This window comes from Schistocerca cancellata, chromosome 4 (genome assembly GCF_023864275.1).
Source record: "Schistocerca cancellata isolate TAMUIC-IGC-003103 chromosome 4, iqSchCanc2.1, whole genome shotgun sequence".
NCBI classification, from domain to species: domain Eukaryota; kingdom Metazoa; phylum Arthropoda; class Insecta; order Orthoptera; family Acrididae; genus Schistocerca; species Schistocerca cancellata.
This window is the reverse complement of record NC_064629.1, coordinates 460,259,778-460,281,601: the sequence shown is the minus strand read 5'-3', so window position 1 is coordinate 460,281,601 and position 21,824 is coordinate 460,259,778. Positions and strand designations below refer to the sequence as shown.

Sequence of the window (21,824 nt, the reverse complement as noted above, 5' to 3'; positions counted from 1 at the left end):
TTAGCCCACTATTGTAAATCAATACCCAGCACAGCTTTCAGACCTAGCAGTTAATACTTAGTTATTGAATCCATAGTAATCCCAACTCTCCAGAACAACAATTACTTTGCTTTCTGTACCTTGACTTTGATTTTGGAACTTTGTTGTAGTGTGCATTGCTGTGTCACACGATTGTGGTTTTCATTCATCAGTACTAATATAAAAATGTATCCATGGCACAACATGCACTTGATGTTAAGTTTTTAGCTGCACATTGTGCATCCTACAGAATATCGTTCTCAAAAGTCAACTGATGAAACGTGACATAATCATCTGCAGATTCTTTGCCGCCACCACCACCACCACACAATCGTGGAAGTAAGATAATTAAAAATGTGGGTATAAATTCCACCTCAACACCAGCTCAAACAAAACTGCAATATTAGTAGTAGTAGTAGTAGTAGTAGTAGTAGTGCTATTTTGCAAAGTGTAGTGAAAATAAGGACTTACCCTCATGATGCCAGTTGAGGAGCTACTTGACCAAGCAGTACCAACTGCAGAACATGAAACCTGACAACTGTCAAGAGTGCAGAGTGGTGGGCCCGCGTCCCTCCATACTGCATCCAATGACGCCATTGGCAGAGGGTGACAAGGCATTCAACTGGTACCAATGGACCTGCCAGGACCTGTGGACGGAGTTAGCATTTACATTTTATGTAAACATTGTGTGTTTATGTATAGCAGTCATCTTATTGCATTGAAGAACCAAGTAACAGTCAGTGTTCCTACAGTAGCAGCTAACATTTTTATTCTGTATGCCTTTACCAGATTGGATTTTTAAATCCAGTATTCAGACAAAAGCAAAGAAAACACAGTGCCTTATGAGTAAAATATCAGTTTTTCACAATTAGAAATGGTCAGCTCATACAAATACCTGAGAATATAACAAGTTGTAGTGATATGAAATGGAATGACCACATTATCTTGGATATGGCAAGTGGCAGACTTCATTTTGTTGGCAGTATAATATAGCCAGTCTACAAAAGAGACTATTTACAAATCCCTTGTGCATCCCATCTTAACTCTCAAGTACTGGCTTTGGGTCAAAAGACCCAAGAGATTTTTCTTTTGCCTAATTTCTTCAGCATATGACCCTCTGAAACTTGGCAGGGGCATGTATTTTCCTTTATTGTTGAGCAATTTAATGTATTTGCTCTATGTTACTGTTATGGCAAATGTTTTTGTTTCAGCTTACTCTTTGGACTGTTATGCTGTTGTGGTATTTGTAGCCCAAGGCACAAATGCAGTCATCTGTTGGGAATGTAATTCATGTGCCATTAAATCTTAGCTGGCTTCCTGAAGAAGATTCACGGATGTCAGTTGACAGCTACGAAGATGACTGGTATAGGCTAAGTGATATACGAGTTAATGGCCAGGTGAGTATTTCTGCCTGTTTCAGTCTGGGGTGTGTATAGTTCCATAATTGTTTTTTAATTGTCTTAGCAACAACATTTCAAAAATAACATTTAAAAAACCTTCTTGATGACCAAAGTTGTTTTTATACTGTTGATACGTTGCCTTTTGAGAGTTTATTTCTTTAAGATTTAATACGAATTTGAGATATGTTTGTGAGAATAATTGCACATTCACCATGCCGAATGTACGCTGTCATGTAATAGGATACATAAAGGAAAAATAAATAAGCCACACAGACCTCATCAGTATGAATAGTGATGTGCTGATTGGCAACATATTGATCTTTATCATCATCCACACTACAGTGTGATTATAGTTGTCATTTTCTAAATTCATTTATTCAGGTTGTATGCAAATGCTACTCATGGTCGTTATTGGATAATGTGTGCAGTCCTGACTAGTTTGAGACAGGTAATTGGATCAATGACAGCAAAATCAGGAGATTGGTAGAGTCTGATAGAATTTTTCCTCCATAAGCATTCCTAGAGATATTTTTCACCAGATTAATGTGTGTCTGTATCTTGCAAAGAATTCATGTAACATAGTATGTATTGTATATGGTTGGTATACTATGTGATCAAAAGTATCCGGATAACTGGCTGGAAATGACTTAAAAGTTCGTGGCACCCTCCATCGGTAATGCTGGCATTCAATATGGTGTTGGCCCACCTTTAGCCTTGATGACAGCTTCCACTCTCGCAGGCAAATGTTCAGTCAGGTGCTGGAAGGTTTTTTGGGAAATGGCAGCCCATTCTTCGTGGAGTGCTGCACTGAAGAGAGGTAGCGATGTCAGTTGGTGAGGCCTGGCATGAAGTCGGTGTTCCAAAACATCCCAAACGTGTTCTATAATATTCAGGTCAGGACTGTGTGCAGGCCAGTCCATTACAGGAATGTTTTTTTCTTGTAACCACTCTGCCACAGGTCGTGCATTATGGACAGATGCTCGATCGTTTTGAAAGATGCAGTCGCCATCTCCGAATTGCTCTTCAACAGTGGGAAGCAAGAAGATGCTTAAAACATCAGTGTAGGCCTGTGCTGTGGTAGTGCCACACAAAACACCAATGGGTACAAGACCCTCCATGAAAAATGTGACCACACCATGACACCACCACCTGCGAATTTTACTGTCGACACTACACATGCTGGCAGTCGACGTTCACTGGGCATTCACCATACCCACACCCTGCCACCGTATCGTCACATTGTGTACCATGATTAGTTACTCCACACAATGATTTTCCACTGTTTAATCATCGAATGGTTATGCTCCTTACACCAAGCAAGGCGTCGTTTAGCATTTACTGGCATGATGTGTGGCTTATGAGCAGCCACTCGACCATGAAATCCAAGTTTCCTCCAAGTCCAACCTTACTGTCATAGTACTTGCAGTGGATCCTGATGCAGTTTGGAATTCCTGTGTGATGGTCTGGATAGATACCCGCCTATTACACATTATGACCCTCTTCAATTATCGGCGGTCTCTGTCAGTCAACAGACAAGGTATGCTTTTGTGCCGTACTTGTCCATTCATGTTTCCACTTCACTGTCACACTGGAAACAGTGGACCTAGGGATGTTTAGGTGTGTGGAAATCTTATGTACAGACATACGACAGAAGTTACACCCAATCATCTGACCACTTTCGAAGTCCATGCCCCATTCTGCTCTCTCACGATGTCTAATGTCTACTGAGGTTGCTGATATGGAGTACCTGGCAGTAGGTGGCAGCACAATGGACCTAATGTGAAAAAAATATGTTTTTGGGGATGTCTGGATACTTTTGATCACACAGTGTATCTGTTTGGTATGCAACTCCTTTGCCACCATCTCAGGCCTCGTGGTCTAGTGGTAAAGTGTGTGTAGGGAAACCAAAAGGTTATGGGGTTGAATCTCAGTTGGACCATGGATTTTTCAGTCTACCTTTTAACCTAGCATTCACCTGTCGGTGATGTGGAAAACAACTGATTTTGAAGTTCGCACCACTGTTAAAGGACAACGATTCCACTTTTTTTCAAAGCTTAAGCTCTCAGCTTGTAAGGATTCTTCCAAAACAGGGCTGATAGGCTCACTTATGAAAATGTTTTAATGCCTACTACCCATACTCAATGGATCACTCCCCAGGTAGAAGTATGCAACCCAATGGCACCTTTCGAAGTAACAGTCAATGCATGTGCAGAAGTGGAAACTTATCCTCTACTGATCCCAGATGAACTATTTGCAAAATTAAGCCATGGCTCTTTATTCAGTAATCTGACCTGAAAGAGGTACATTTTCAAATCCCTGTGTATGCAACATCACAAACGTTCTTAGCGCTAGACATACTGTATGGCCTTTACTGCTATAAACAGTTACCTTTGGATCTTTTCAGTCTGCTGTATTTCAGCATTTTATGGATCAGTTGTGTTGCATACCTTGACAATATTTTGGTTACTGGGGCACCTCCATATTTATCTTCACATTCACAACCTTGAATTTTTTTTGAGACTGGCAACAACAAGGCTTAAATGGCATCATGTATGTATGTTCTTTCATGCAGCCTTCCTTGACACATTTGGGGTTTGAACTTGCAGCAGATATACTGGAACCAACTATGGATTACTGTATTGGCCTGTGTGTTAAGACGAGGGTTTTATTTTTCATTTTTTATTATTTTTTTTATATACACTGAATTCATCATTTGAAAAATGCAGAGTCATCTTACATTTGCATATTAAACTAAGGTCATCAGTTTTACTTAGTGTAATAAATTACATTTCCAACTGAAGTTTTTGACAGTTGAGATTGTGCATAGATTTAATTTGAAGAATTTGGAAGGGTGGGAGGTGGGACAGTAACACTAACTTAGCCGAGCACAGGGACAAATGTGAGGAGGGAATCAGTGAGGAAGCTACAAATTTCATCATGCTGCCAACTACGGAATGTAATGCATAACTTGGCTTTTTTATGGACATTTACCAAGCTTAAACTGTAGTTTGCGTGAATACAGTTGCCGTTAGAATTGAACTAACCTTAAAACTGAACAAATACAGAGCAGTAGTATACATTTCTGTAGGAACAGTGCTAAAGCTGCTACTGCTGTATAGCACTGTTAATTTTCAGGGTTGGCAACAGTTGCTTCATGCAAATAATACAACACTAATTTTAAGTTAACAGAGCAGAGACCATGAACAACTGTGGAGAAAAAAAAAAATTGATGTCACTGAAGCGAATGTTCATAGGTGGTGTCAAATGAAGAATAAATTAAAGGATGCCAGTACTACATTCCAAACTTTCAGGGAACTGAAGTAGGGAAGGTTCCATGAATTGGTGCAACCAATTGCTCAGTACATTTGAGAGAAATGCAAGGAAAGTGTCCCAATTACTTGAGAAATTATCCAAATGAAGGAAGAGGAATTTTCCAACTGCATGCATTGTGTAATTCAAACCAGGTACTGGCTGGTGTGTGAGGATGAAGAAGACAGTGTGGCTTATGTTACAGTGCAGTACAAGGCTAGCACAGCCACTTCCTTTGGTGTTTGACGAAAAACTACTTGCGTATTGGCATCCTAGAATCAATCAAAGAAAATTTCGTGACTGTTTGCTAGGCCATATGGGCAACGCCAATCGGGTGCCTGTTTATTTTGGTATGCCGCCAAATGTTACTGTCTACATGAAGGGTGTTAAAAGTGTTCCTATAAGAAGTTCTGGCAATGAAAGGACCAAAAAACAGCAATGCTGGGGGTGCTAGCAGATGAAAAGAAAGTCCTCAGATATGTGGTTCTCTCCAGGGAATCCATACCAAAAGAAAAACTGCCTGCAGAGCTTATCTTTAGATGCCAAGGAAATGGATGGACAACAAATGATCCAATGCTAGATTGGTTGGAGGTTGTTTTGAACAGAATACAAGACTCTTTTCTTAATAGAAAGAAAATATTGGTGCAGGTTTCTTTCAGGGGACATTTTTCCCAGTAAATTAAGGATCTGATATCGAAAAACTACACAGATGTGGTAATAACTCCTAGTGGTATGACCTCACAACATCAAGTAATGGATTTTGTTGTGAACAGACCTTTTGAGGCTCACCTGCGATAGTTTTATGGTGAATGACTTTTTGAAGGAGATCAAACCCTTACTGCTGGGCCAGAATCTCAACTAAGAATTCAAAAAGTTTTGCATATCCAATGCTATGGATGGCTCAGAAGATGACATAATAGGGGAAGTGTGCCAAGAGAGAAGAAATGGCAGTGGGTTTACAAATGAAGATGATGATGATGATGATGATTTCGGCTCAAGGACCTTGCCTGGGCACGAGTGCCAAAGTGCTCAGCTTTGCTGCACATTTCCCCTATTGCCACACCCAACTGTCTGAGTGTGAGGAGGGGGAAGAGGGGAAAAAAGCAAATGCATTGCACGTAAATGGCAATGAAGTCGCACTGCATATGACAAGGTTTTGAAATTTCAAATTTCTCAATAAAATAGATCACAAACAAAACAAATTTTTGGTATTATTTAATTATTTTTGTCACACTGAAGACATAATTTCTGTCTTGTACAAACTGTTGGCATACGGACAGATGGAGACAATTTCACGGAGTTTCGTACTCAAGTTGCCACATAAACGTGACTTAATTTAGTTTCATACTTGAAAAAACTTCTTTCACACAAATATGTTGATTGAAATATTGTAGTACTTTTGCAACTTCATTACGGACAGTTGGAAACTCTACCTGAGGAAAGCAAAGTAGACATCCTGAATAGTTTTAATGTAAAAAGATTTATCATTAAAACTCGAATTACCATACAGGTAATTCGTTTACATCTACACATACACAAGAACACTTTCAACTGAAGTGGCAACCGGTCCAAAAACAGATTTAAGGTTGACAATGTCTTCAAAACCTTTATAAAACTATCCTCGTAATTCTTTCAAGGCTACAATGAATTTTTCAAACCTCGTGTTTTCTCTAACACCTGTGAGCTTTGGACTGGACTGTCTTTGTCAGAATATGTCCCTACTACAGTGCAATTTTGTTTTTAAATACACATACATCAAATCAGAAATAAGTTACCTTGCAGTGTCTTGCTGTCGTCAGTGTGAAATCAAGTCCACTTAAAATGTGAAGTCTGCAATCCATTCCAGATGTTCTAATTTTTGTTGCTACACTCTTCTTCCTTCATAGCAGGTTTTAAACAAAAAAATCATTCCAGGCATGACCCTTCAGTTGGCCATTGTACTTTTCAGTAATATATGAAGTCCCCAGACTCTTCATTCATTTCCATTGAAAACTGCTGGAACTGACAATGGAATAATGTGTGCATCTTCAGAATTTTGCTATATGTACCACTGATTTCTTCATGTGCTCCATGCCTGCAAATTTAGCACAAAGTGATTCTTGATGTACAGAACAATAAATCCCATCTGTCAACCATTGTAATTTTTTGCTCTTTCATTGTCTACCAAATCTTTAAATTCTTTCTGCATGATATTGTAATGTTGTTTCATAGCTAATATGCAGTAACCATTGCTTACGTGAATTGAGAATTCTCAGCCCTCACTTCTGTCATTCCCATTCATTTTAAAGGATTGTGACAGTACATCGCTAGACTGCCCCTTTTTATGCAAACAGCCAGTGGACCTGTGAACGTCCTTCACACCACAAACAAATAGCAAAGGGTCAACAGTGCTGACACCATGATTCTGCCAAACTCACAAGAGTTGTGCTGACCAAAAACTGTCACACCACTATTTATATCAATAAAACAGTTTGCAACTTTGATTAGTGAGAATATGTTAAAAATAAAAATTTCTTTTCAAAAAACGGGATTGTCTTATACTTCAGGGTCATCTTATAATCACATAAATATGGTATGTTCTAGATATTGATAAAATGCAGCCCCCCCCCCCCCCCCCCCCTCCATGAATATCGAAGACTCACAAGCATTTCTGGGTAAGATCAACTATTTTTGTTGATTCAATGCAAACTGTTGTATCCACAGAAACAGTTATGGTACCAAGGTACACATTTCAAGTAGTCACCTTGGTCTCAACAAATTTTCCACGTTTTAAAAGATTGACTTATGCAGGTACTGTGTTTGATGACGTACACCCCTGTGTTTGCTTTTAGTAGTATCAATGGACATGTCCCTTGATGGTATTGTTGCAATCCTATCCCATAAATAACCAGGTGGTGTTGAGCGCCCTATCGTGTATGCTTATAAGTCCTTATCGGCTTCTCAGCAGCAGTTGTTAAATAAAGCAGGAGACCATCACCACTGTATATGCAGTTCAGAAATTCATGAACAGAAATTTCATGTTTTCACAGACAGTTAAATGCTTCTCACTATCTTCAGCCTCAACCATCTCTTACCAGACTGGACCATACATTGCCTCCTGGATTTGGTACTGCATTTGTCTAATTTTTATTATTCTATCCAGTATTGAGCAGCAACGCTACATGCAAACACGGATGTGCTCTCACGATTTGCCATGGGACTTGACCCAGTCTTCGACCGATGTGAATTGGAATGTTTCCAGCTCACTTCGGATTTGGATATGGCCAATTCCATCTTTCCCTTAGCCTTGCATGACATAGTAACCATACCTGCAAGAACCAGATGCTATGACCTCTTGTTCACTTTGTGCAACATTGGTGGCTGGACGCACTTCCCATGCATGAATTTTGCCCCTGTTAGCCACAGGCGCATCAGTTTCACCTAAATCAGGGAGATCTGTTGTTCATCTCAGAGGAGAACCACTGTTGTGTCCTAAATCCTCCTCTCCTGTAGCTCTGATTGCTGCGCCTCCTGCACACTGCCCATTGGAGCATGTCAAAGATGAAATGTGTGGTATGTCTGTTTTGTATGTTGGTGCAACCAAGTGGATGCACACTCTAGAGCACTTCAAACACTAAGAAGGATTAAAACATAAATTTATTTATTTACAGTTAAGTCAGTATAAAGCATCTGTAACTTTGTATCCTGTAGTCTCTCTGCAATCTCTGTGTCTGTTCCACTGGTCCTGGTTGTACCATATTTGCTAGCAGTTGTAGTAGCACTAGTGTAGTGTTAGGTTTGTAAAATTTTCACTGTACTTGCCATCTGTAATGCTTGGTATGATTGGAGAGTAGCCAGATGATAAACTGAAGATAATCTGAGGTGGAGCTCAGAGTATGGTAGCTTAAAAAGATGTGCAGACTGATCACAGTTGCAGGTAGTGAGATGATGTGAACTCGGCATCATCTGGTTGCGTGTGTAATGTCACCTGACGGCATCTGGTGTGCCGTCCCTAGCAGTGGGTCACGGTGGCTGATTTTAGTGTTTCATCTGTGGAGATGAGATCAGCATGCTGAGAGTGGTCGACAAAGACACGGTTGATACCACATTCCTCTTCCTCCCTCCCACTACCCCCCTCAATAAATAAATAAAAAATTGTGCACCATCATTCCATATTGTGGGCTGTGGGCAGTGATGTGGGGAAGGTCTGTGTCGTGGACTGCTAATGGAGTTGGCTGTGGCAGATGGCGTCAACCAACCTGCATCCTGACATTCATCTTGCAAACCATCGGGAACATCTGCAAAATATCCAGAGGTAGGATGTCCATCCTATTGTCCATCCAACAGTACTGGTGGGGGCAGCACTGCTATTGCCGTGGACACTTATGGCTTTACAGCTGACGCAGCAAGGGCTGCTCGGGGGCGCCATTTTGGGATGCAGGCAACATTTCTGAAACATCAAAATCAAGGGCAAGATCACAAAAATCATGGAAGAAACAGTTGATTATGGTACTGTTGGTGGGTGCCTGTTTTGCCACAAACGGCATAATTAGCTCAGCCATTTGTCTGAGTGACAATGCCAGATTTTCAGTTTTTTAGGCTTTTGAAAGTCATAATAAAAAACTTTGTTTTTTGTGTGGAGTTTTGTTGCAATGTTGGTGTCTGAAGGAGGCTGTCAAGGGTAAACTACATGTCATAGAGTAAGATGACAATGACAGTGTAATAATTCTGCCAGCGAAGCATTGTGAAAATGCAGAGTGCAGTGGGTGCTGAGAAACAACAACAAAGCAGAATGAATTTTTCACACTGCAGCGGAGTGTGCGCTGATCTGAAACTCCCTGGCAGATTAAAACTGTGTGCTGGACCCAGACTTGAACTCGGGACCTTTGCCTTTCACAGGCAAGTGCTCTACCGACTGAGCTACCCAAGCACGACTCACAACTTGTCCTCACAGCCTTAATTCTGCCAGTACCTTGTCTACTACCTCATCTCCAGAAGAGCTTCTGTGAAGTTTGGAGGTAGGAGACGAGGTACTGGCGGAATTAAGGCTGTGAAGAAGGGCTGTGAGTGATGCTTGGGTAGCTCAGTCGACAGAGCACTTGCCCGCAAAAAGCAAAGGGCCCGAGTTTGAGTCTCGGTCCGGCACACAGTTTTAATCTGCCAGGAAGTTTCACAAAAACAAAGCATTTTCCCAAATGTGCAAAGCACAAAATTTGGACATCTGAGTCTTGAAAGTGCAAACAATATGTTCGACTTCACCACTTGATTGGGGAGAGATCAGAGCTGTGTGGATATGATGAATCCCATTTTGTTGGAAAAATTATTGTAATTCCAGTGAATAAAACTGTGGACCATTGTCCAAAATGATAGCTCATGGCAAACATTGTAAACAAAGGGCAGGGGCAAGTGCTTTTAATATAATAATACCAGTTGTCAAATTCATTGGAATGACAGCCGGATATCTGCTGTATGCATCAACAATAATCAGCTACCATGTGCTCCAAGAAGGATCAACAAAATCAATGTGGATGTGTTGCCAAGGATTGTCAGGTCAAGGCTAGCTGAAAAATTTCTGGTGCAGTGCTACTTGTTTGTCTGCCTATGCTTGACAGTAGGAAGTCATCTGCTCATTCTGCCTGTACAGTGCAGGTACACTAGCTGCATAGTTCTAACAATTCCCAAATGTCCTCTATGTAACATTTTTAAACGTGTAGCTGAAATGATGCAGAAATCGTGACTCATGTTTGTTCATTTGGAGTGCGCAATAAATTTACATCATTCTGGAGAGAAATACTGTTGCATTGCGCATAGTATTTGCATATTTCTGCATATGAAATTGGTTTCAGATTATGAGGCCAACCCATCCGAATGTAATACATCATCATTCGTAGTGCCTGAACCTGTTCAATAACTTGTGCAATCCACCAACAATCAAAGAGAAAAGCTTGCAGTGCTTGCAAATCAAATTGATCAATTTGAAGACAAGAAGCTTCTGATACATCGAATTCTGAATCATCTCCTATTGGGAAGCAAGACTGTCTGTGTTTGCATGCTGTTCCATAAGGCAATAGAGAATTTCATACTGGTAATTTAAAAGAAGTACTGATCAACATTGCAGCTTCCGTGAAGTACTATCAGACACATATTTTGTTGGATGAAAATGAGCCATTATCATCTTATGATCTGTCATGAGAAAAAATTTTCTAGCACAAAGATATTGATGAAATTTCATGACACTATAAAGCTAAGGCTTTCTTTTCCAACTGACTGGAGTTGACATGGGCCTTGTTCAATGTCTGAGACATGAAAGCAATGGGGGTTTTCAATGTTACTAAAATTTGTAAGATAAAATTGCTCCTATTCCATGTGATGATGCAGCAAGTTCAAGCACTACTGAATTTTGCAGATTGAACTTAAGAAGGCATGGGTGACTAATCACTGCATTTTTCAATTTTTGAATGGGTCGTTCACTCACTCTGATGCTTTAGAAAGAACATTTTTATGCTGGAGTCAATGCAAATGAGTGGCAGTTTGTGCTGTATTTAGAATAAATTTGATATAGTAGGGCATTTTGTCCTGAACTGCCTGTAGTTCTCATATATTTTTTGAAAGTAATCTCTAAATGGCCCCTAAATGTGTACAAGCTTGCAAGGGAAACTCTCCATCGCACCCTCCTCAGATTTAATGGTAAGAGGGGCCAGTGGACAGCCCATCAAAAACTGAACACAGCTCAAGCACGAAAACAGGAAGAAGGTGTGCTGAACCATGAAAAAAAAAAAAAAAAAAAAGCAAAATGAATGGTCCAAGGACAAGAAGATCAATATATAGCAGCCTCAAACAGTAATGGCAGTGTAGGTAAGTGGTCACAGTGTTGGACTGCTTTTTTCTCTGCTGTTTACTTTATTCAAATTTGTGTCTGTGTAGTGGTGTAATGTCCATTTGCAACTGCAAGTTTGTAAACGTTTGATGACAAGGCACCAAGTCAACCAAATCCTCCACCGCAAAACATTTCTGTTGTGTCATACATGGCATTAGCAATAGTATGTTGTTGTATGGCAGGCATCTCTTATTGACGAACCTAATTTGTATGTCTGGTAAGTGAGTGAGATGTGACTCCTTGCCCGATTTAGGTGTTTGTGTGAGTATAGTCACTCACAAGGAAATGATGAAAACCCACAGTTTCTCTGTGCTCTGTCAAAACATGTTTTTAGTGTTTTTGAAATTGCGTTACATTTTGGAAGTTTTAACTCTTGAATTCCTTTGTTGTAACATTGTTCACACCCATGTATTTGTTGTTTTTCATTTCTGAGAGATGCCTGTGTGGTATCTTGCCTGCTCTCACCATTCTTCACATTTACTAGTGACAGTAATATATTCTTGGCACATGACTCATATTCTATAACTAATGTATATTATGGCTACTGCCAAGACTACAGAAAGGGAACAATCATTTCAGTGAATGTATGGACAATTCATAATGTGAAAAAATAAAATAAAATAAAAGTAAATGGCACGAGGGAGTTTTGAAAATGGCTCATCTAATTTATGGTCTAAAACTGAGACCACTGAACCACGACGGCTGTTCTATTACTCTCGATATTGCACTTGTTAAGCTTGGACCATTCACTGTTTTTATTTTGCTTTTTTTCGCAGTTCAGTACACCTTCGCCTGTTGTCATGCTTGATGTGCATTCATTTTGTGATGGGCTATCCACTGGGCCATCATACCACTAAATCTGAGGGTGGTGCAATGGGGAGTTTCCCTTGTTAGAGACGGACGACTGCCATAGGCATCAATGAGATGTCCCAGATATTCAGTTTCAATGTTGAAAAATGAGCACTTCTGGAAATTACACTTATGCTCTGCATTGTTTAAAACTTAAGAGATTCAAAATTTTTGAGATGGTCTTCTGGTGTTCGTGTGCACACCATGATGTCATCAATTAATTTGAACAGGGCAGAACTTTCAACATCACTTGTTCAAGAAAGCACTAAAATAATACTGGAGCAGATGTGCTTCTGAAGGGAAGGCACTGACTGGTATTGGTACATTCCCCCCCCCCCCCACCCCCCCCCCCCCCACCCCCGACGAAGTTGAAGGTAAACATTGGCTAAATCAATTTTAGAAAACAATTGTCCACATGCTAGGCAATCCATAAGCTCCTCAATATGTGGTGGTGGAATGGAATCAGTAACTGTTTGAGTGCTAACTGTTGCTTTAACTTATTGAGTACCAGTGGTTTCTCCCTGAAACCGTGATTTTATTAATTTTGTTTACAAGTACTAGTGCCTTTTGCATGAAACCACTGATGCTGCTCGCATTCGGGAGGACGGCGGTTCAATCCCGCGTCCGGCCATCCTGATTTAGGTTTTCCGTGATTTCCCTAAATCGCTCCAAGCAAATGCCGGGATGGTTCCTTTCGAAGGGCACGGCCAACTTCCTTCCCTGCCCTTCCCTAATCCGATGAGACCGATGACCTCGCTGTCTGGTCTCCTTCCCCAAAAACAACCAACACTGATGCTGTTGCAAGACAGAGACATCTAGTGGTACGCAGTGGTACCTCTATAAATGTAGTGCATTCTAGCATTTACTTAGAGCATACTGAACAACAGTCTACATGGAGATTATGATATGTGATTATAGGAGATTGTGATGTATTTTTATAGTTTCGAAATGAAACCACTGGGGCAGTAATTACTTTTGAGGGATGTTTTGAGATACATGGGGTTGTATCAAGGAAAACTCCTTAATTGCTCAAGGAAAACCCTGAAATTGCTTTCAAATATGTTTCATGAAATGATGGGTGGTTGAAAATTGTTTCTCCCAGTGATTCCAAACTGACCCGCCCTCTTCAAACAATTTATTCCAAAATGAGATTTTCACTCTGCAGTGGAGTGTGCGCTGATATGAAACTTCCTGGCAGATTAAAACTGTGTGCCAGACCGAGACTCGAACTCGGGACCTTTGCCTTCCACGGGCAAGTGCTCTACCAACTGAGCTACCCAAGCACGACTCACGCCCTGTCCTCACAGCTTTACTTCTGCCAGTACCTCGTCTCCTACCTTCTGAACTTTACAGAAGCTCTAGCACAGAAGCTACACAAATGAAGTTAAATTTACAGCTCCTAGGCATGCCCCGGAGTTCAGCCATCCTCTGTGCCCATTCCTCTTCGTTTTTCATCAAAAGAGTGGCAGGGAGGAGGCAACACCTCGCCACCTGAAATCTGTGCTTCTGTCATTGATGACTGCTTAGTTTTCACCGGTTCACTTACACTGTTTAGCAAAGATTAAAGTGTTGGCTTTGGAAATGAATAAGTACAGTAAGTGTTTATAATAATAATAATAATAATAATAATAATAATAATGCAAAAATGAAAATATCTAGATACACTCTGCTCCTGCCCGTTTCTAGAAAAGAAAAATTTTAGTTAGTTCCAATGATGCTGAAAGAAATACTTATTAGTTATAAATGAAGAGGTGTCAAATATTTTCCCATGAATCCAAATAGTCACAAATCACAAACTCATCACAGAAATGTCTTATGTGTCCATCAGTGTAATGAGATGGATAAATACTGCATAACACATCAAATGCTATAGAAAGTTTAAAATATAAATGTATTTATTTGTAATATTGTTGATATAAAGCATACATAACAATGTATCCTTTAGTCTCTGTGCAGTCTCTCTCACTATTCCTCTCCGATGACCATCGCAGTCTGGTCCCTTCAATCTCACAAACCAACCAACCATCACTATTCCTCTAGTCCTGGTTATACAGTGTTCACTAGCAGTCATAGTAGCACTAGTGTCATACTAGGTTCGTAATGTTTGCGCTTCACTGTTGTCCATGTGCTCGGAGTAATTGAGTAGTAGTGTGATGGTAATCTGAAGATAATCTGAGATGGAGCACCAAGAAAGTAGCTTAAAAAGATGTGTGAACCAATCCATCTGGCAGCATCCGACAAGCCCACCCTAGCAGCAACTTGCAGTGGCCAATTTAAATGTTTCTTCTCTGGAGATGAGAGTGACATACAACCATGATGAATGCGATTGTCAAGGACACTGTCAGTACCCCAGTGACAGTATTTATTCTGGCCCAATATTGACTACACCTGGGTCTGTCAATGTTCCACCTGTCAGGCTCATCGAGCTTCACCTCCCAGGGTCAGTCCATATGAAGTGGTCCAGTGATGGTTGCTTGACCGTTTTTAAATATTTTAATTTTTTTATATGTGATTGCCCTATACTTGAGAAGTTAAAAACAGTTTTTTTTAAATAATTTATCTTGCACCTTTACTGGATGGCAGCCATTTTTATTTGTAGGTGTGCAACAATTTTTCAGTCTGGAGACATTAGCGAAAATTTGAATATCTCTGCACTGGGTTAAGTTACAACATTGCAATCGACATTATTGTTTTTAGAAAAGTGTCCTCTACAACATTGTCTATTACACAAAATACCCTAAATTCAAAAATAACCAATTAAAATAACCTCCAAAATTTGGTATCCAAATTTTCAAAACTCCACTATTTAGGCCCAAAAATAACAAACAAGGGGTGATTTATGAGTGTCTATTTTTTTTTCCTATAGTTAGATATCATATACTACTAGCCTCATATAGAGCAAGAACACTTACAAATGTTTCCTTAACTTTTTATGAAATTTGAAAATTTTCATTTTTTGTAAAGTTCGGGGTTAGTGATCTCAAGTGGGACTGAATATAAAAATATGATTTTTGCACAGTTTGTACATCTACTTGATAGCAAGGTACTGTAAAAATTTCAGCATTGATGTCTGACTGTGAACAAAGATATGAATTTTTGGAAAATGATGAAATAATTCACATTACTCTACAACTGATCTTATGTCTGTTGCCTATTTAAATGGTTTATTGTTTCATTGTAATAAAATTTAATTGTGACATATATTTAGTTAACGCTATCACCCAATATTCATTTAATCTTTATTGGTCCATTATGGACCGTGGGACAACGGCCGGCATGTATTGCAGTAATTTACCAATATCTGTATGTATTGTAGAAATTTATTTCATGAACTTCTTATATGCTACCAGTTTCGGCATTACGTTGCTGGTCAGGCCATCAAGAGCTGTTGCATAGCGATTTGATTCACGGATCCGATTATATGGCTGCTTCCGTGTATAGCGATTTCACGACTATGACATTTGGGGCCTGAAGATGGCATCAATGTAATGCCAAAACTGGTAGCGTATAAGAAGTTCATAAAATAAATTTCTACAATACATACGTCTCTTGGTAAATTATTGCATCAAGCAATATTCATTTAGTTTATTTATTTTAAAAAATGCAAAATTAAACAATAGGAGCTTTCGCTTTTGTTCTATGGTAATAAAAATGCCCATTTACGTTTAGTTTTATCATCAATAATGAAGTACATTATTGCTGGGTGTGGCATTGTAGAAGTACATTATTGCAGGATGTGGCATTGTTGTAGTCAGTCTGTTCTGAAACCTCTTTTAGAGTGGATGTACATACTTCATAGAGAGTGTAGAATGTGTTATGTGCTTTTTTCTGTGTGTAATTTATAATTAATTTTGAGAGATTAACTGGAATGCAATAACATTGGTGAACAGTGCTGTGTCAGACAGACAGCAAGTGAAGTGTGTCACAAAACAGTTTACAGTTCAGTTTCAAAAAACTTGAAAAATGTCAATGATTTTGATGAAGTTAGACAAACTCTGTTTAAATTTAGAGTAAGTTCTTCTGTAACATCAGTGTGTGAGTATCGTAAGAAGAAATATATTCTGAAGTACAACCACATTTTTGTAAGAAAGTGCTGTGATCCACTTTAAAGTTCATAAAAAGCCTATTACTAAAGGTTTGAGGGAAATAAAATTTGAACATTTGTCTTTGTTATGTGAGTGTGAAACAGATTCCCAAGTGAAATATGATATGATTCCTGGAAATTCCCTGTGCCCAAATCATGCAACCTTCTTAATGACATTTATATTCCTAATGAGGAAGCTGTTAGCATATTGGATTTTGCTTGTTCTAAGTTAGATGTATCTCCTGCTTCGAAAATAATAAAATTAAGTAGCAGAAAAAGAAAAGCAGCTATAGAAAATAAAGTACAACATTGAATGAAATCTTTACTCAACAGCAGAGTGTGCGCTGACATGAAACTTCCTGGCAGATTAAAACTGTGTGCCGGACCGAGACTTGAACTTGGGACCTTTGCCTTTCTCAGACAACTGCTCTACCAACTGAGCCACCCAAGCACGACTCACGCCCCATCCTCACAGACGAGGTACTGGCGGAATTAAAGCTGTGAGGATGGGGCGTGAGTCGTGCTTGGGTGGCTCAGTTGGTAGAGCACTTGCCCGCGAAAGACAAAGGTCCTGAGTTCAAGTCTCAGTCCGGCACACAGTTTAAATCTGCCAGGAAGTTTCAAGGTACAACATATTTCAGACAAAATTAGAAAAGACTTGGGATCATGCTTTAATAATACAGATACCAACATCATTTCTAAAGAAGAACAAAACCTACCACCAGCATAATCTGACACTGAATATTTGAGATTAATAGAGAAATTAAATGTTCAGTGACATCTAAAGAGGAAAAGGTTAAAATTTTGAGTTTGCTCCCTGACTCATGGTCAAGAGAAAAAATAGTTCATGAATTCAACGTTTCTCATCGTTTGGTTAAACAAACCCAAAAATTAGTGAAAGAGCAAGGCATTCTTCCAGTTTTAGGAAAGAAGAAAGGAGTTGGTATAAGTGAAGAAACAATTAAAAAGATCCAGCAGTTTTGTGAAGATGATGAAAACAGTAGAATGTGCCCAGATTGCAAAGATAGAAAAAGAGTTGTTTCAAATGGAGTTAAAGTAACAAAGCAGAAATGACTAGTGCTGTCAAATTTAAAAGAACTTTATGTAGCTTTCAGAAATTCTCATCCTGAATGCAAAATTGGAAGGTCAAAAATTTGTGACCTCCACCCTAAGTGGTGTATTTTGGCTGGATCCTCAGGGACACACTCCGTGCGTGTTTGTTTATATCATCAAAATGTCAAACTGATGATTGCGGATGCAAAACCTCAGTGATCTTATCTACAGAGAGTTACTAGATTTAATGGTCTGTGACACTAACAGTTATGGCTGCATGATGAGTGTGTGTAATAAATGCCCTTGTAAGGAAACCATTTTTGAATTGTTTCACGAATATGATGAGGAAATGCCAGACAGTATTACTTTCAAACAGTGGGTCACAACTAACAGGGCAGAAATTATAGCAGTGGTTAAATCTCAGGATGAGTACTTGGAATCTTTAATTGGTAACTTCCAAACCTCAAAAGTCACCACTATGTTTCTAAAATCCAAAGTAAGTTTTTGAAGGACGAAAAAACACAACTTCATGAAACTGAATGCATAGTGCTAGCTGATTTTGCAGAAAATTTTACATTTGTGATTCAGGATGCAGTACAAGGGTACCACTGGGTCAGTGACCAGACAACAGTGCATCCATTCATTCTCTACTTTAAAAATGAGAAAGAGAGCAGTTTGCAGTTCTTCAATTTGCATACAAAGTGACTACTTGGAACACAACACTTTGGCTGTACATGTTTTTCAAAAGTATGTAATAAATTACATAAAAGAAAATTTTTGCAGGGTTGAGGAGCTGATCTACTTTTCAGATGGAAGTGGTAGTCTGTATAAGTACAAAAAGAATTTGTCAAATCTGTGCAACCACAGAGTAGACTTTGGGTTGGAGGCTGAACGGCACTTTTTTGCATCTTGCCATGTTAAAAATGCATGTGATGGAGTAGAAGACAGCCTACAAAGAGCAACCACAGACCAAATTCTCACAGTACAGGACATGTATGTCTTTTGCAAGGATAATATTAAAGGCGTTACCTATTTTCTGACCAAGAAAGAAGAAGTGGTTCTGCATATGAAAACAACACTTCAAACCAGATTTGAAAACTGTATAGCAATAAAAGGAACAAGGCATTTCCACAAATTCCTTGGCATTGCAGAAAACTTAGCTCGATGCTATGTAACATCAGAAACCGAAATTTATGAGGATCATTGTGTCAGTAAAATTACATCTCTGTCTTTAACGTTGAATGACATAGTGGCATGTGTGTATGATGGACAGTGGTGGCTTGCAGAGGTTGAAAGAATAAGTTTGGAAAACAATGATGTTTTTGTGGATTTTTACCACCCTGCTGGCCCAAGAACATCATTCAAGAAATCTACTAGTGACAAAGTTTGGATACCAATGAAAAATGTTTTAAGGAAACTTTCAGTGCTTTAACTTACCATAGCAACTGGGAGGTCTTATTTTGTATCACTGTAGCTGTCTGAAGAAATAAGTGTTCTTAACATTTACCACCAGATTTAGGAACAGTCGCATCTCGAAGGATGTTAATTGAAAATATTTATTTTAAGTATGTCAGAATAATATAAATGTTAATTTCAGTGATGTTTCCACTTTTTGTACCTTACTTCAATAATAATTGATTATATCCCGCCAATATCACATGTGAATAGGCAACAGCCATAAGATCAGTTGTAGAGTGATGTGAATTATCTCCTCATTTTCAAAAATTCATATATTTGTTCACAATCAGATATCAATGTTGAAATTTTTACAGTACGTTTCTATCAAATAGATGTACAAACTGTGCAAAAATCATATTTTTATATTCAGTCCCACCTGAGATCACTAACCCCGAACTTTACAAAAAATGAAAATTTTCAAATTTCAAAAATTCATAAAAAATTAAGGAAACATTTGTAAGTGTTCTTGCTCTATATGAGGCTAGTAGTATATGATATCTAACTGTAGGAAAAAAATAGACTCTCATAAATCACTCCTTGTTTGTTATTTTTGGGCCTAAAAAGTGGATTTTTGAAAATTTGGATACCAAATTTTGGAGGTTATTTTAACTGGTTATTTATGAATTCAGGGTATTTTGTGTAATAGACAATGTTGTAGAGGACACTTTTCTAAAAACAATAATGTTAATTGCAATGTTGTAACTTAACCCAGTGCAGAGATATTCATATTTTTGCTAACTACTCTAAACTGAAACATCGTCACACGCTTACAAACGAAAATGGCCGCCATTCAGTAAAGGTGAAAGGTAAATTTTTTTAAAAAACTGTTTTGAACTTCTCAATTATAGGGTAATTATATATATAAAAAAATTAAAATATTTAAAAATAGTCAAGCAACCAACTTAATTTTTATTGGACCACTTCATTTGGATTGACCCCCCAGTGATTTTCCCCTGGCTTGGCACTGCAGAACTGTGGGAACTTATCCACTTACGTTTTGCTGGCCCATTTTTGGGCTCCATGTGGTTGATTGTGATTGATCGCTTTTTGCACTTCATGTCTGTGTTGCACACGTCTCAGATCACTATTACTGCTACTATTGCAGTCTTGGAAAAGGTCTTTGTCCCTGGAGCACCCTACACATTTTCGTTTCTGATAACGGACTACTTTGTTCTCCTACGATGTCAAATGGTTTTGTGCCATTAGTGAGATGCAACACCTTTGCACACACCTTTTACCCAGCTATAGAAGTAGTGTGAAACACTTTATCGACACATTTAAAACCTATCCCCATAAGCAAATGATGTTATATAGTGCAACTAATGCTTTCTTTGGCTTTCTAGCATCTTACAGGGCCACCCCCATTGAGAGTCACAATCCTGACTGCACAATATTAGACACACTGCACCCATCATCACCGAGGCCTCTTCCTTCCAAAGTGGGTGCCTCAATGTGGGCCCATCAGTTCAAGTACCCCAGTGTGGATCTGTGGAATGATCTCAGCCCTTCTTGGATGCATGTTGTATTTCATGGCCTCTGCCAACTGACTTTTGCAGTGCCATCAAAACCAACTTCATGTCCACCATCCTAATCAGCAGCCACCTGCTTCTCCGCCCCTGGCAGACCCACTGGTCCCTTGACAACTCTGTCGTCTCCATTCAGCCTTGTCTTGCCACAGTTTTCTGCATCAGCACCCATATATATCAATCAGCTTGTTACCTTACCTGGTAGTGCTGCTGTTGACTGCACTCAAACTTCGCCTTCTGCCCCATTGGTCACTGCTTTGGGAAGGGGATATAGTTGCGCCACCTGATGTTACCATGGAAACTGAGCAGTTGCTACAGTGTTACTGTCTATCACTGTGGCCCTATTACTCAGATGACATTGATTCACAGGCGCGTCCTCTGATGGGGTCATGCTGACTCTGGCATATAAGGCAGCCTAAGACTAGACAAAGCAAGTGTTATTGCAAACATTAACTTCCTGATAGAGTAAAACTACATACCAGGCAGGAAACCAAACCTGAACCTTTACCTGCATTACCAATTTACCATCCAAGCCATCTAAGTAACTCCATGGGACACTTAGATAGTTGCCAGTGCCTGTCATCTCCTCCTCCTCATAATACTCACACTAATCAAAACTCTGCATATATTGTTAGGCAAGTACTGTTGTTACAAAGGATATGATAGAAAACGGCTTGGTCACTGCCTGTGGCTATTTTAGTAATGAAACTCTCTGTCTGTTGTGGTGTGTATACTGCAATAGAACTATCACATTATAATACACTCCTGGAAATTGAAATAAGAACACCGTGAATTCATTGTCCCAGGAAGGGGAAACTTTATTGACACATTCCTGGGGTCAGATACATCACATGATCACACTGACAGAACCACAGGCACATAGACACAGGCAACAGAGCATGCACAATGTCGGCACTAGTACAGTGTATATCCACCTTTCGCAGCAATTCAGGCTGCTATTCTCCCATGGAGACGATCGTAGAGATGCTGGATGTAGTCCTGTGGAACGGCTTGCCATGCCATTTCCACCTGGCGCCTCAGTTGGACCAGCGTTCGTGCTGGACGTGCAGACCGCGTGAGACGACGCTTCATCCAGTCCCAAACATGCTCAATGGGGGACAGATCCGGAGATCTTGCTGGCCAGGGTAGTTGACTTACACCTTCTAGAGCACGTTGGGTGGCACGGGATACATGCGGACGTGCATTGTCCTGTTGGAACAGCAAGTTCCCTTGCCGGTCGAGGAATGGTATAACGATGGGTTCGATGACGG

At 39.5% G+C, this 21,824-nt stretch overlaps 1 protein-coding gene across 4 annotated transcripts in view; it reads left to right on the top strand.

The window, feature by feature from the left end:
- The window catches only part of LOC126184617 (SPRY domain-containing protein 3-like), a 164,961-nt gene that overhangs the window by 46,450 nt on the left and 96,687 nt on the right, over positions 1-21,824 (top strand). For all 4 annotated transcript variants that reach the window (XM_049927075.1, XM_049927074.1, XM_049927073.1 and 1 more), the window contains exon 3: positions 1,230-1,415. In XM_049927075.1, coding sequence (XP_049783032.1) covers positions 1,281-1,415 — 135 coding nt within the window. In that variant the 5' untranslated portion in view covers positions 1,230-1,280. The remainder of the gene's footprint in view (positions 1-1,229; positions 1,416-21,824) is intronic.